The sequence below is a fragment of the Tachypleus tridentatus genome, chromosome 3, assembly GCF_004210375.1.
Source record: "Tachypleus tridentatus isolate NWPU-2018 chromosome 3, ASM421037v1, whole genome shotgun sequence".
In the NCBI taxonomy this organism is placed as follows: Eukaryota; Metazoa; Arthropoda; class Merostomata; order Xiphosura; family Limulidae; genus Tachypleus; species Tachypleus tridentatus.
The window spans coordinates 39,272,353-39,289,418 of record NC_134827.1 but is presented as its reverse complement, the minus strand read 5'-3'; the positions used below and the strand labels follow the sequence as shown (position 1 = coordinate 39,289,418).

The 17,066-nt window shown below is 32.8% G+C and overlaps 1 protein-coding gene across 1 annotated transcript; it reads left to right on the top strand.

Moving 5' to 3' along the window:
* The first annotated feature begins 2,943 nt into the window (after window positions 1-2,943).
* Window positions 2,944-16,006, top strand: LOC143246726 (COX assembly mitochondrial protein homolog). Its single transcript, XM_076493817.1, has 4 exons — window positions 2,944-3,115; window positions 10,637-10,741; window positions 11,766-11,856; window positions 15,618-16,006. The coding sequence occupies exons 1-4, from the start codon at window positions 2,995-2,997 to the stop codon at window positions 15,733-15,735; spliced, it is 435 nt and encodes a 144-aa protein (XP_076349932.1). The 5' UTR covers window positions 2,944-2,994; the 3' UTR covers window positions 15,736-16,006.
* Window positions 16,007-17,066: the final 1,060 nt, after the last annotated feature.

Here is a 17,066-nt window from a genome sequence, read left to right as displayed (position 1 = left end):
AAAATAATAATTCCGAATGGAAAGAAATGGCAAAAGTATAGTAATCCCTACTATACTTCTAACATCCCGTTAGAATGTTTCAGTAGAATATACAGGTGAACATGTGTTTAAATTTTTATGCAAAAAACATCATACATCTGACTCTCCTATAGCACATATTTTACTATATTAACGAAACCCTTTAAACTGTTTTGAGTTATAGATAGGAGTTGTTTGTTTGTTTGTTTTTAAATTTCGCGCGGAGCTACACGGGGACTATCTGCGCTAGCCATCCCTAATTTAGCAGTGTAAAGTTAGAGGTAAGGCAACTAGTCATCACCACCCACCGCCAACTCTTGGGCTACTGTTTTACTAGCAAATAGTGAGATTGACCGTCACATTATAACTCTCCCACGGCGGAAAGGGCGAGCATGTTTGGTGTGACGGGGATTCGAACTCGCGACCCTCGGATTACGAGTTGAGTTCCTTAACCACCTGGCCACGCCAAGCCAAATAGGATTTAGTAATTCCGCCATATGCTAATTCAGCCCTATGTGGTGCTCCTCTACATTGGCTGGTGGCAGATGTCATTCTCAGTGAGTGAAATTATGTCACGTGAAGCAGGGATACGTCTAGACTATTAATGATTAATTTTTTCCAAATAATTTGCTATTAAAATAGTGCAGACCGTGAAATAAGTTTCAACATTTTCAGGACGACCTGGTTTAATTGTGAAGGTCCGAGGATGAACTTTGAAATATCGTCAGTTTGGTTTCTCGGAGTAACATTTTGTGTGTGCTTCAAGTTCTTGTTTCAGTTTCGCTGCTACTTTTAATTTCACTGTTAAATATAATTCTATCTCCACAAAACACAGTCTATTTGTTTTATTTTACTTACTTTAGCCCTAAATCTGTTTAATTAACATTTGTCAGCACGAGTCCCTTTCATCAGTGTTTCTTCCAAACTATTCTTCTGCTCCATTTAATAAGATGTTTTTACATCAAATATAGTGTGTACTTTAATCACAACACGTGTCTACTCAGAAGTTGTACACTGGTGAGTTTCGTTTGGCTTGAATTTCGCGCAAAACTACACGAAGGCTATTTGCGCTACCAGTTTCTAATTTAGCAGTGTAAGACTTAAGGGAGAGAAACTAGTCATTGCTACTCACCGCCAACTCATGGACTACTCTTTAACCAACAAATAGTGGGATTGACCGTCACATTATAATGCCCCCACGGCTTAAAGGGCAAGCATGTTTGGTACGACCGCTATTCGAACCCGCGTTCCTCGGCTTACGAGTCAAACGCCTTAACACGCTTGCCCATGCCGAGCCCGACTCAGATTGTTCTCACTTATTTTAATATGACCCGTCGTAGAGGGCTCGGGCTCCTTAATATGTCACGTGCCAATTTTTTACCATAATTCACGAGGTGAAAGAGTATGAATACTGACATTTCTTATGTTTATGATAAAAATAATAACAGAGAGAAAGGATAAAATTTTAACAAAACTCGTCTTTATGTAACTTACAAAAATAATTAATTTTCATTTGGAAAATTTTCGACATCGCGGTATAACTAACACATTTATGGTGCAAAAACAGGCTGATAGTATACAATGTGTATGCTAGATCTGCGTTTGTATTTAAGTTTAGCTAAACAGTTTGATGGTTTCTCGTTGATAAGAGAAGCTATGAAACACATAATAACTACTTCTAGGTTTGTTTATTTTTCACACTTATAAGTAAAGAGTTCTGTACCTTTCAGCATGTCTTCTAACAAATGTGTCTTCCTCTGAATTCATTATAAGTTTTACATATGAAATTTAACAGTTTACTACATGCTATTGGTAGAATCTTCCCAACTGGATGGAAGACATGATAAATTTTCTTCAGCCAATGTCCAGCCCCATCATTCTGGGATTAGACTTTACCGTTTTGGTAACTTACTAGTATTCTAAATATCTGCTTGTTAAGTGGCATTCTTAGAAAGCTATATCAAGCCCATCTTGGTTAGAAGAGATGCTTTTCACGGGCCTTTTCTTCTGGCAAAATAACTCCCTCATTTCCTCATCCACAAATTCCAACTTACTAGTCTTGTCATAGATGGCAACTGGAGAGGATTCCAAAAGCATAAAGTTTTCAGAAATTACGGCCAGGTGAGTGTAAAAGATCTTGTATCATGAGTTTAAAGGCCTATGAGACATCAGAGTTGAAATAAAAAGCTTCCAATGAAGATTTCTTTTCTTTTCCAAAATAAGCCAATGTTTTACCACATTTTGTTAAATTATAAAAGAAACACGGGGTCACAGGTTTTCCTTATCCTGGGTTAAGACAAATAACACTGAAATGGAAATATGTAATTTTTTGTCAGTATGTAAGGCACCCATGGTGAGGGGACAATATGTAAGTTGAAATACAGAAACAGTGACTGCCACAGACTGAAGGGACAAGCTGATTCTCTAGTTGCAAAATCCGAGCATAGCTAATGTTGAAGCCCAACTTGTGAATTTGTGTGGAACCAACGTTTTGATGTAAGAGTATAGTACCATTCTTCTTTTATTGCAGGGGGTAGACCAAGTTTAGTCCATCTTGAGACAACAAATTAAACAGTTCCTTGTAAAACATGTTTACACCAGGCTACTTTCACATTTATATATGTTGTAAGAAAACCAGAAAGGTTTTCACTTTCAAGAAAGATTTACTCCCTTACATTGCTACGACTAACGTAGAAATAAACTTGTGCAATTTCACGGTTAATAGATCGAGTAACGAAATATATGCGACAACTAATACTGACACGAACGCTTTACGGAAACTAAATTCTTCGCTGAATAACCGGTACTTTTCTAATCGAAAACATACTGCAAGTTTGCTTACATTTGTAGGATTCATTTATAACTCCTTTGTTTTCAAATATTGGGATGAAGCTCTCGATTGTTGCGTCATCATTACAACCAACATCTCCCTCTAGTAAACATACTGGAACTATAGAGGATATAACAGTATGAAACATGAAAATTTTAAACGAAAATATGGCTAACGTAGATGAAAATAAAACTGATAGAGAAGAAATTAAACATTACAGAGAAGGTGTACTGCCACCTCAGTTTTCTGGAGGACCAATGGGTTTAGGTAAATGTTTTTAAAAAACGACTATTTCACAAGTAAATATTTTAACTATTTATCGTTGTTTTCCTACAGACTAATGTAGGCCTTAGCGCTAACGTAATCTAAACATTTTTAAATTAAGATTTAAGGCTTAGATATGTAGTAACACTACATTGCTAAAACACAGTATGTAACTTACAACTAGTGAAGTAATAATAAATTGAGTTTTCCTATCTAGTTGAATTGTTAGGTATTATTATTATTGTTACTAACACTCAATATTGAATAAAGTAGAACTGTCTTCTGAGTTACTTAAACTTGTATATTTAATTTAAATCGGATATATGCTTCTGAAGGTCATTAACCAGTGTTTATGTAGCAAACAGTTTGAAATGAAGCATCGTAAAATTTCTCGTTAGGCAATGGTTATGTAGAGATATAAAAATTAAACAAACTGCAACTCTTACTCAAGTAATAATATATATATATATATATGTTTAATTTCAAATATTAAGTAGATGTTATTGTTGGAATTAATTGTAGAAATATTACCATCAAAACAGTTTGTCTTATTTTTATGAAATTCCACTTTGGTTGGTATGGTCCTGGTTTTTAGAATGTTCTAGAATTTAGGTGTGCCCTTTGAAGACATCTGTGTGACCAGGTTTATTCAATACTTTGAGTAACTGACTACCATAACTTAATACAATGGTGTTTAACCAAGCAGGTTAATTATCACACAGCTTGGAATGACTTGATGTAGCTGTTTCCTTTGAAGTTGGCTACAGGATGATGTGATGACTGTTACATCTATAACTGAGCAAAAGATTTCGTACCCGACAAACGGAAACAACTGAATGCAAATGTAAAGTCAGTGTAATTGAAAGGTGAACCCCAAGTGACAGCTGCTAAGATATTTACAACAAATTTCTGGCCATGAAGAATTATCTTGTTAGAGATGTATTTGTAACAAGAGTAATATAATATTCTTCACTTAATAAACTATATTACTTACACAGTTGTTTATATTTTTTTTGTAAATCTGATCGTATCTCAGTTTTATAATTTGAAAATCTGGTTGACTGAACTTAAGAAGTCTTAACTAGCTATTAATCAGACTATTTAATCAGTAGGAATTACTGTACAAGCAATAAGAAAAGTCAAATATTTAAACCTTGTAAAATGTATCTAGACTATGCCTAGTCAAAATTAGACTGATTATATAGACTTGTACAGACAAATACCATGGTCCTGTATTGCATTAAGTGTGGGGTTCTTTAATATTTCCAGTTTACGGTCACACTTCTCTGTAAGCCTAGGACTTTTCTAATCCACCTATACAAGAAGTAGTTCAAACCTTGTAACTTCACCATACTATTCACTGTGTTACTTATTTGTGATACAATATTTATATATTATACATGCAAGTAAAAGTATAATTGTATTTTGAAATTTCATAGGGTTAAACATTACTAAATCATAATTAAAAATTATGTTTCTGTATATTAGGTCTGTAGTGAAGATAAATGTTGACCTTCGAAGGGTCACATTACCTCATTGAACAAAGTTTTGACCCTTCGGTAGTAGTAATTTGAATAATTTATTGATGAAAGTTTATATTTGATCAAAGACACTTTTATCGTATAGGTAATCCATATAGATGAAATGAAACATTCACGTGTAGATTAAAATATGTTATATGGAACAGTAGTCTTGTTTCAGGTTATAAGTAGATAACAAATGAACATGGTTTATGTATAATCAGTACTATGTGTGATACTTGTATAACTTGACAACACTATCCTGCAGCCAGTTAAAATGCAGCTGACTTAAACAATACAACTTTTTATTACGGTTAATGTTTCCATCAGGTTAACATTCACAATTTTTTTTAACATAAAATTATTAACATTAGTTTATATTTTAGGTTTTACATTCTACCGTAACACTTCTCTTATATTTTGTACACTAGGGATTCAGACATTCTATTAAAGCAATGCAACCAATTAATTTAACCTCCATGTGATTTACCATAATGTTCTGCTTCAATGTATGGAAGGAACCGTATAAAGTTTGCTTTGTTGTTTCATTACAACAATTTTTTTACATAGTGGGTGCATTACACAAATTAAAAGATTCAATTTCCATGTCAGTGACATTTGAAGTATATTTACTATCCAGATGTTGTCAAACTGTTTCTGTTAACAAGAGAAACAAAAAAATCACACTGCTCGAATGCCACCTCTGAATATTTAGAGCTATCTTTAAATGCTCGACTAGTTAATGAACCTTTGAATATAGCTCTGGTTTATGTCTCACTCGGCGAGCAAAACCTCTTTGTAAAGGTTTATAACTGAGGTTACCATGTAACTATTGCCTCTGCCTGAAATATTTAACTTTAAAGTCAGATATTTGCAAAACATTTTTATTCATTAGAAACATGCTCTAGTCCTTTCTATAGGAGTGGTGATAAGATATAAGGATTGTTTTGTGAATCTGTGATGCTGTTGTATAGATACATTGTTTCCTAATGGTTTATGACATTTGACAAGCTTTCAGTAAACACAAATCTTTTGTACAGAAAAAAATTCAGACTTTTTCTAGAAAATGATGTTTTAAGATGTGAAGTCAAAGTAGTCACTGTTCGGAGTATAACAAGATTTTCATGTTAAGATTAAAAATACTTCTGAGCATCCAAAAAAGTAACAGATTTTTTTTTCTTCAATAAATCTTCATATTTTATTTACTGTATTCACTACCCTAATTTTCTGTGAAGTTGGTCAATTTGACCAGCCTTGTAATCACCATCAATAGTATAAAATAAATCAAAATTATCCTTTTTTTCTTTCTAGAATTACTTCATATTGTATGAGACATTTGCTTACATTAATAATTTAAAGCTCTTAACATTATACATCTGTTTCTGATTAAATTTTACAACAAACTGTTTGTAAAGGTTCTGTATCTAGATATGTATTTTATCATGACATCAATATCTACATATATATCAACTGCTGTTATATCAGCTCTAGTCCTTTTACATAAGTAAAGGGTTAAAATTCACATTTTTTGTTAAATATTCAGGGTGTAGGTTACTGATTATAAAAGTGATGAAAATTAATAATAGAGTTGAGATGTAGGAATCTACACTACTTAAAGACTCGGAACCTACCATAGTAAGAATTGTTCACCTGTGGTCTCTTGTAAACTTTCATTACAAAAAATGAAGACCAGTGAGAGTCAGTGATATATTACTGTACTTGAAAACCAAGGTATTAAATCCTGGATATTATAAATTATATTTTTTCTCTATTACTGCTTTTTGTACCTTGAGATAAGTGGCATTATTTTGTTAAATTTTACTTGTTTTGAATATCTACAAGAAATACAATTTTGGTAAATTATTGAAATAAGTAAAGGTTTGGTAGTAACATTATCATCGGCTAATTCCATATGAACCGATTATAAAAGTTGAAAGAGAACAATATTACTGTTGCTTTGAGAATGATGGATGAAAGAAGTATTTGTTCCTTTCACTATGTTTATTTAATACAAGATAAAAATTTGGAAACTTTGACTCCACCAAATGTATTGTAACAGCAAGGAGTCAAAATAAGGATCTGTAGTTTAAGTCTACAGAATGTTCAATGTCCAGGTTTGATTGATTACTTTATAATCCCTATTTATAGGTTTTTAAATTCCCAAATTTGCATTTATCTTGTTTGCTGGTTTTTTTATGTTTAACTATGAGCAAAAAATTACCTAATATGGTAGCTAACTTTATACATTGTAGTGATAATAAACTTAGCTAGTAGCTAGCTGATAATGGTTCATGATGATTTACTGTAGCTTTTGACTATTTGATCTCATTAGTTTGAAATGTAAAATGTTAAGCTGCAGCTGAAGATTTGTTTGGGAATATAGTGTATTTGTAGTTTCTCTGTAACTAAGTTCTCTATATATAATGAATAGTAATAACCAAATGTATGCCTAGATTAAGGCACAACCCCCATTTAACAAGTGTGAAATTGTACTACAAGAAAAGCAGCCATTTTGAATAAAACATACATTTCTATAACATTGCTATAAATAAACCTTTGTGTCTTTTAAGGTAATTATTCTACAAATGTGTGGAATAAAAGTTAATATTATCTGTATTGATTGTTCTTACCCAGAGGTTGGCTTTCTAAGTTCATCAGTTGTATAGTGTACAAAGCATTGAGTTTGTACATGTTACTCTCATCTGATGTTCGTGTGTTGTTGGCAGTAATTTCTGTTTTACTCTGGATTTAAACTTTCTAAAAGAATACCAAATTATTTGTAAGAAAGCTAACTTCAAGGAGTAATAACAACAGATCTTAACTTTTTCAAACCAGAAGTGAGAACATTAAAAACAAGTTTAAAAGAAATTGTTTTCCATTGTTGTTTCTAAATATAATAATCCTAACAACAACTGATATTCTGTATGTTATGAAAAAAACCCATAAACTACAAACCCTTCACAGTCTTTTAATTTTTAACTCAGAATCAAATGTTTTAAAAATGGCAATTTACATCTATTTTTCTTCTTCCACAACTTGAGACCTTTGTCTCAGTACCAGAATAAACAGTTGGGCCTGATGACAAGGGATGCAAGATTACTTGAAGTGTTATTTATACATGCATTACACACTATTAAAACTTGTGTTTTAATTGCAGAAAGCTAGTAAAACATTAGAAACTAGTAGGCCTAACATTTGTAATAAAAATCACAGAAACTGTAGATGTTTCTTTTCAAATTTCTCTTAATCTGTCCATTTGGGAATCAAAATGGAGACTTTAGCAATATCGTACTTAAGCACTATTTCAAGCATGATTAACATAAAATTATCAAACAGCTCTACTTGCATGTTCAGATAAGATGTGTCTTTAGAAACAGTCCAGGTTAAAAGAACTTTTCAACTTTAAATACAAGGTACTTTATTTGTGTGCAAGTTTGCACATGTGAAATGCAACCAGGGATGTACTGGATATACCACTGGAGTTGAATAGAAAGTCAGTGTATGTTTGCAGTAGTAATGTTACCAGCCACTGTCTAAACAAAGGTTATATTGTGTCCACCTGGTTTTGTTTTTTTCTTGTCAGTGTCAATTGCTGAGACGAATTACACCTCAGAATGTTAAAATCACTTGCTGTTAAGCTTATTACCCAGAAAATGAGTGTACCACCTTCAAGTGTGAAAACGTACGGGATAGACCATGACCTTTGACCATTCACAGACTTGAGTTTAACCTTATTAGTAAACTTGAATCATTTATTACTATTAATATCATTACTGTAAATGTGACAAAACAAAGGTCACTCCTGGGCTATTCAACAAATAACAAAAGTCCAGTGTGACTTCACACATCCAACCACCCTACAGTTAGGGTGAACAGATTTGCAAACCTTAAAGTTTGAGGTCTCAGAACTAGAATACCTCATTTTTCTAAGAGAAAATTATGAACTCGTGTTATGCAAGCAAGAGGTACCATGAGATAAGAATCCACATTTCTACAAAAATATCTTTACAAGAAGTTTGGGTAACTTGTTTTTGGCTAGGAGTTTGACATACAAGCAAGAGGTACCATGAGATAAGAATCCACATTTCTACAAAAATATCTTTACAAGAAGTTTGGGTAACTTGTTTTTAGCTAGGAGTTTGACATACAAGCAAGAGGTACCATGAGATAAGAATCCACATTTCTACAAAAATATCTTTACAAGAAGTTTGGGTAACTTGTTTTTAGCTAGGAGTTTGACATACAAGCAAGAGTTACCATGAGATAAGAATCCACATTTCTACAAAAATATCTTTACAAGAAGTTTGGGTAACTTGTTTTTGGCTAGGAGTTTGACATAAAATAGTGAGCAGTTGTCACTCATATTCACCTTTGAGTTATTTTAAATATTTCACAATTTGAAAAAGTGAATACTGAGTGTGAAACCCATCTGCATTCAACTGTCTGTATGTGTGAAACCACTTTATTATTGATATATCCAACAAACATAGAACCAGCTTTGGAGGAAATAACAGAATGTATTGTGTTATTTTTAACTGAGTCACAGTTCATTCATCCAATAGAAAACCAGTATCTCTTCATTCACAATTTGAAATGACTGAATAAAAGTATAAACATGTTACAGATTACTGACAGAAATGAACACCAGGACCCCAAAGAGTCAGGTCACCCTAACTACAATTAACTAGATTTTTCCAACACTGTTAGTGTAGATTTTGTAGCTAAATGTTTGTGTGATACATTCCTTTTAAAATATAATTCTACTCAGTCCACACATTTTCTGTTATTTAGATAACAGGTAAATTCCTTGAATACTAAGTAAAGTAAAATTGGTTAATCTGTGTTCACATTCTGTTACATTTCAATAAATTATTTTTTGTAAAGCTTCTCTAATAGAACTTTTGAAAAGTAAGAATGAACTAGCTTCTAGTTTTGGGACAACTCTACCCAAAATTAGAGTAATATATTAAATTGGAATAATAAATAAATAATATCATAATTCTAATGTGTAAATACATTAAATTGGAATAATTACACTTCACTTAATTAACACAATATAAAAGTTGTTATTGTAGTTGGGTAACACAAATCAGTCATTCCTGCATTTCCCAACTGGCCTGATGAACCTTGTTATTGTGTGATAGGCCTGACTGATACTAGATATAATGGTGTGGTTGACATATTCTAGATTCTTCTTTTGTTTCATTAGTAAGTTTTATAGTTAGTGTAACTTTAAAGCTATGCAACTTGACTGAAGGTCGTAACACAACACATAAGGCATTAAGTACCTCAGATCTAACTTTCATGTTGAAATCAGTGTAACCATCTGCTCTTTGGATAGTTTATTATAACTAATATTAGCCTATGTCTAACCCTAGATATAGCATAGAGGAAGTAAAATAATAATAATTTATGTCATGCTTTAGAATTGTTTTAAAGCATCACTGCCTGCTTCCACTGAAAATTTGTAAAAAGGGGTGTAAATTGCAGCTTAATATGATTGTAGTTACATCTTTATGTGGTGTAGTGGTAACTTGTGGTTAAGGTGTGATTTTTGGTCTTTATATATCACTCATTTTACAAAGTCCAAAAAATTGTTAATTATTTATAAGTAACGTGTGATTTGTTCCTTTCTTGTGGTACTGTTTTGTTGGGAAAGGATCACATGAGGATTTCTGTGTTTTAGAATTGGAAAGACCAAATGTGAGATTAGTTTGTAAAATGTACATGTAAAATAATTTGATCATTTTTTTAAAAATCAAATCATCAAATTCTGTTTTTTATCTTCAGTTTTGGTAAAACTAAAAACATTCGATTTTATTGTACCTAGAACACAATAAATTATACCAAAGTATTTTATAACATGAAAAAAACAATAGATAGCTCTAGTGCAGTCTTATAACAAAATATACAATTTTGTACTTTGCATTGAATAATTTTCACATGTTATTGTGCAGGTTTAAAAGTAAGAGATGTGAAATAAGACTATTATACTCTTGTTCAGGAGATCCAAACGATCGAAGTCTAAGACATGTCGAGCAAGAGATTCTCATTCCACAGAAGATGCGAGAGAAAGCGAAAAGAGAAAATTGTGTTGAAGTAGTGAAAGGTACCCTTGTTTGTTTACACGAGATACATTGAGACATCAGCATGTGTCTAGACACAACAACTGAGATGTTTGTAGAAAGCTTGCATCAGTTTACAAACTAACATTGTGTTTTTTTTTAATGTCTCATTCAGTTAAGGTAACTTACAGACTGGCTTTTCTTTTATATTCATTTCTGTAAATTAATTTGTAGACATACATCTGCTGTTGTTCTATTATTCACTCCACTTGTGCTTAAATATAAAACCTAACTCGGTTATGTTCCTTTTTAAGGATTTTCTTCCAGTCCATTTCTTGAACATATAGAATTTTTACAGGAGCTTTAGAAACATAAGTTTAAAAAATTATAAATAAATTGTGTGATATTTTAGCAACTTTGACCATTCTATTTGTTATTTTATTCAAATAAAACATTAAAATATAAAGTCAGTAGCAGTTGTTTTCAACTGTAGTAAAAATATCATGTTTGATTAATGTTAGATACTTAAAATCTATATATAGAATTAAACAGAGCTTTATAAATCTTTAGTGTTTTCAAATTGTTAGCTTGTTTTGTGCCTATTCGGTAATTGGACTATTTTTATAACTGTTTTAAAACTGCTCAGGAACAGGAAACATTCTGTTAAGGTTTAATTTTGTTTGTAGAGTGATCTAGTTTCTATTAAACACGAGTCAAGTCTTAACTTTTGAAACTTGTTGCTGTTTATTGGCATAAAAATGAAAAACAGTTTTTGATGGATATAAAGTAATTTACTCTTATTATAAGTATAATCCATGGTAGAGATAATTTTGAGATCTTACAAATTGATATAAAGATTTTATAGAATATCTTTCAATATTTGCATAATTTCAGACTATTAAGCCTGTCTAGTGTAAATTAAGTGATGACTAGACTATACGTAATAGATATATAACACTTTGGATGAAAGAAGATACAACTTTATCATTTCTATGTCTTAAAGGCCTTTTGTCATATATTATGTGTCTTGTTATTTATTATCAATTTTTATGTGAACTTTTTTTACAGCTTTTGAGAGTTGTTGTAAAGAAGCAGGGGTGTCGATGGTTGTGAAATGTCAAAAGGTGAATGAGGAATTACAGTCGTGTCTCACAAAATGGTAAGTCATCTTTCTTGTATTAGGTTAGTTTCCCTGTCTTGTCTCACAAAATGGTAAGTCATCTTTCTTGTATTAGGTTAGTTTCCCTGTCTCGTCTCACAAAATGGTAAGTCATCTTTCTTGTATAAGGTTAGTTTCCCTGTCTCGTCTCACAAAATGGTAAGTCATCTTTCTTGTATTAGGTTAGTTTCCCTGTCTTGTCTCACAAAATGGTAAGTCATCTTTCTTGTATTAGGTTAGTTTCCTGTCTTGTCTCACAAAATGGTAAGTCATCTTTCCTGTATTAGGTTAGTTTCCTGTCTTGTCTCACAAAATGGTAAGTCATCTTTCCTGTATTAGGTTAGTTTCCTGTCTTGTCTCACAAAATGGTAAGTCATCTTTCTTGTATTAGGTTAGTTTCCTGTCTCGTCTCACAAAATGGTAAGTCATCTTTCTTGTATTAGGTTAGTTTCCCTGTCTCGTCTCACAAAATGGTAAGTCATCTTTCTTGTATTAGGTTAGTTTCCCTGTCTTGTCTCACAAAATGGTAAGTCATCTTTCTTGTATTAGATTAGTTTCCCTGTCTTGTCTCACAAAATGGTAAGTCATCTTTCTTGTATTAGGTTAGTTTCCCTGTCTCGTCTCACAAAATGGTAAGTCATCTTTCTTGTATTAGGTTAGTTTCCCTGTCTCGTCTCACAAAATGGTAAGTCATCTTTCTTGTATTAGGTTAGTTTCCCTGTCTCGTCTCACAAAATGGTAAGTCATCTTTCTTGTATTAGGTTAGTTTCCCTGTCTTGTCTCACAAAATGGTAAGTCATCTTTCTTGTATTAGGTTAGTTTCCCTGTCTTGTCTCACAAAATGGTAAGTCATCTTTCCTGTATTAGGTTAGTTTCCCTGTCTTGTCTCACAAAATGGTAAGTCATCTTTCTTGTATTAGATTAGTTTCCCTGTCTTGTCTCACAAAATGGTAAGTCATCTTTCTTGTATTAGGTTAGTTTCCCTGTCTTGTCTCACAAAATGGTAAGTCATCTTTCTTGTATTAGATTAGTTTCCCTGTCTTGTCTCACAAAATGGTAAGTCATCTTTCTTGTATTAGATTAGTTTCCCTGTCTTGTCTCACAAAATGGTAAGTCATCTTTCTTGTATTAGGTTAGTTTCCCTGTCTCGTCTCACAAAATGGTAAGTCATCTTTCTTGTATTAGGTTAGTTTCCTGTCTCGTCTCACAAAATGGTAAGTCATCTTTCTTGTATTAGGTTAGTTTCCTGTCTCGTCTCACAAAATGGTAAGTCATCTTTCTTGTATTAGGTTAGTTTCCCTGTCTCGTCTCACAAAATGGTAAGTCATCTTTCTTGTATTAGGTTAGTTTCCCTGTCTTGTCTCACAAAATGGTAAGTCATCTTTCTTGTATTAGGTTAGTTTCCTGTCTTGTCTCACAAAATGGTAAGTCATCTTTCTTGTATTAGGTTAGTTTCCTGTCTTGTCTCACAAAATGGTAAGTCATCTTTCTTGTATTAGGTTAGTTTCCCTGTCTTGTCTCACAAAATGGTAAGTCATCTTTCTTGTATTAGGTTAGTTTCCCTGTCTTGTCTCACAAAATGGTAAGTCATCTTTCTTGTATTAGGTTAGTTTCCCTGTCTTGTCTCACAAAATGGTAAGTCATCTTTCCTGTATTAGGTTAGTTTCCTGTCTTGTCTCACAAAATGGTAAGTCATCTTTCTTGTATTAGATTAGTTTCCTGTCTTGTCTCACAAAATGGTAAGTCATCTTTCTTGTATTAGGTTAGTTTCCTGTCTTGTCTCACAAAATGGTAAGTCATCTTTCTTGTATTAGATTAGTTTCCCTGTCTTGTCTCACAAAATGGTAAGTCATCTTTCTTGTATTAGATTAGTTTCCCTGTCTTGTCTCACAAAATGGTAAGTCATCTTTCTTGTATTAGGTTAGTTTCCTGTCTTGTCTCACAAAATGGTAAGTCATCTTTCTTGTATTAGGTTAGTTTCCTGTCTTGTCTCACAAAATGGTAAGTCATCTTTCCTGTATTAGGTTAGTTTCCTGTCTGGTCTCACAAAATGGTAAGTCATCTTTCTTGTATTAGGTTAGTTTCCCTGTCTCGTCTCACAAAATGGTAAGTCATCTTTCTTGTATTAGGTTAGTTTCCCTGTCTTGTCTCACAAAATGGTAAGTCATCTTTCTTGTATTAGGTTAGTTTCCCTGTCTCGTCTCACAAAATGGTAAGTCATCTTTCTTGTATTAGATTAGTTTCCCTGTCTCGTCTCACAAAATGGTAAGTCATCTTTCTTGTATTAGGTTAGTTTCCCTGTCTTGTCTCACAAAATGGTAAGTCATCTTTCTTGTATTAGATTAGTTTCCCTGTCTCGTCTCACAAAATGGTAAGTCATCTTTCTTGTATTAGGTTAGTTTCCCTGTCTCGTCTCACAAAATGGTAAGTCATCTTTCTTGTATTAGGTTAGTTTCCCTGTCTCGTCTCACAAAATGGTAAGTCATCTTTCTTGTATTAGGTTAGTTTCCCTGTCTTGTCTCACAAAATGGTAAGTCATCTTTCTTGTATTAGGTTAGTTTCCCTGTCTTGTCTCACAAAATGGTAAGTCATCTTTCTTGTATTAGGTTAGTTTCCCTGTCTTGTCTCACAAAATGGTAAGTCATCTTTCTTGTATTAGGTTAGTTTCCCTGTCTTGTCTCACAAAATGGTAAGTCATCTTTCCTGTATTAGGTTAGTTTCCCTGTCTTGTCTCACAAAATGGTAAGTCATCTTTCTTGTATTAGATTAGTTTCCCTGTCTTGTCTCACAAAATGGTAAGTCATCTTTCTTGTATTAGGTTAGTTTCCCTGTCTTGTCTCACAAAATGGTAAGTCATCTTTCTTGTATTAGATTAGTTTCCCTGTCTTGTCTCACAAAATGGTAAGTCATCTTTCTTGTATTAGATTAGTTTCCCTGTCTTGTCTCACAAAATGGTAAGTCATCTTTCTTGTATTAGGTTAGTTTCCCTGTCTCGTCTCACAAAATGGTAAGTCATCTTTCTTGTATTAGGTTAGTTTCCCTGTCTTGTCTCACAAAATGGTAAGTCATCTTTCTTGTATTAGGTTAGTTTCCCTGTCTTGTCTCACAAAATGGTAAGTCATCTTTCTTGTATTAGGTTAGTTTCCCTGTCTCGTCTCACAAAATGGTAAGTCATCTTTCTTGTATTAGGTTAGTTTCCCTGTCTTGTCTCACAAAATGGTAAGTCATCTTTCTTGTATTCGGTTAGTTTCCCTGTCTTGTCTCACAAAATGGTAAGTCATCTTTCTTGTATTAGATTAGTTTCCCTGATGAATGCTAACATTCATTCATCAATCTGTACACCAATGGCTCACCTGGAAGTCGAGAGACTTAGGATGTTAAATATTTAATATTTGTGGTAAACACAACTCCAGATAGGTTATGTAGTTTTGTGTTTAACAACAAACAAATCATTTGATTTACAAAAATACTGAACTACTCTAAACTAAAATGGACCAAACTTAATTGTTTTAAACAGCATCAGTTTATCAGGATACTGTGACTTGTTACAGAGTAATTAACAAATGTTGTGTAATACATCCTGAACTCTGTTTTAGAGAGACTGAATGATAGGAAAATGAATTATTGGAACATGTATTTAAGAAAATATAATTTCTAAAATAACTTATTAAAGAATGAATCATAAACTTACTGTGAATAACAAAACAGTACCTGAAATATACTGTTAGTCACCAGATGGTGTTTTCGTTTGGTTTGTTCAGGTATAACGACACTGAATTTCGGAAAAAGTGCACAGAGGAATATTTAGACGAACGATCAGAGTATCGGAGAACAGGAATAAAAAAAATTAAACGAAGAAAAGAGTCAGCGACGTTTTAATGTTATTTTGGTCAAAACGTGTTTATCTCCTATGGTAGTTGATTCTCAAGATGTTATATTTTATAAAAGGACATTAAATAACATCTTCAAAAAGATGTGTACACTTGAGTCCTATGGTCTCTTAATAGCAGCATTAAGTAGAAATTTATATTTAATTTCTATATCATGTCAGTAATGTAGGATGCATGTGTGGTTTATAATTTAGTGGCTGTAGAGTGTGACAGATGTAACTGTTATACATTTGGTTAGTAAAGGAAGAACCTTTGTGGTGTGTTTGTGTGAAAGTGTCTCTATTAATCAAAAAAATATATCATGTCTTATGATTGTACTAGTTTCTAAATATTCCACAGAAAGCATTCTGTGGAGGGTGGAAATGTCTTACGGGTGATAGTTTCATCACACTGATTTCCAAGAAGGTAAACTTTCAACCCTACCAGTTGTTTCAATTAGAACTTTACACCTCTTATCAGTCACCAATATTTTCATAGAATATCTTTAACAGCATCTTGAATAATCCTAAAATTGTTAAAGTAAATGCTACATACAAAAATGTAACATTTTAAGACTATACAGCTTGTATCTATGGTTTTGGCTAAAGTCTTCTGAAGTTTGACTTCCTATGAATTTATACCACAGGGGTTAAATACATAAACCAGCAAGTCGTGTGACTACAAACAATATAAAGTAACAATATGAAAGTGGTATAACCAGTTGTTTTCTGCTTTAACAGTGTTGATACCCATACCAGCCATTCTGAGATACATTAGTATAATCAGATATTGTTTTTGGAAAGGGTATGTATCAGAACTTTCTGACCCAGAATATTCACACATTTATGTACTTCAGATTGTGGGTGTAGAATTTCCAGTATTGGGGAAACCTTTATCCACAGTGGCATTGGAAAATAAAGGAATACTGATCAACTTAAGGGACTTGGACCATCAAAGAGATGTTCGATAACTCATATCTCAGCTGTACAAATACAACAGTCAGCGATAAATGTACTACAATAACTAAAATTATCCAGATGAAGGCTAGACCAATAGGGCATGATTTCATAAAGATAGACCTTCCATTCTTACCTTCTGTTTAACCATCACACACCAGAGAGCTGGATGTTCGCGTTGTTCCATGTGGAGATATTATGGTGAAGTCTCTGTGGATTAGACTGTCGACACCATTTTCCTCATAACCTAGGTGCATTGTTAGAGGAGTAGTGTGATTTGAACACAAGTCTTATAGCAGATTCTTGTGCAGTGGAAACCAAGCTTATTGTCAAGGTGTATGATTATTAGATGATGCATGGCTTGATATGGTGATATAGACTGGTG

Coding starts and splice junctions, on each gene's coding strand:
- LOC143246726 (XM_076493817.1), top strand. CDS start 2,995: ATGAAAATTTTAAACGAAAATATGGCTAACGTAGATGAAAATAAAACT. Junction 3,116..10,636: donor TGGAGGACCAATGGGTTTAG/GTAAATGTTTTT, acceptor ACTCTTGTTCAG/GAGATCCAAACGATCGAAGT. Junction 10,742..11,765: donor TTGTGTTGAAGTAGTGAAAG/GTACCCTTGTTT, acceptor CTTTTTTTACAG/CTTTTGAGAGTTGTTGTAAA.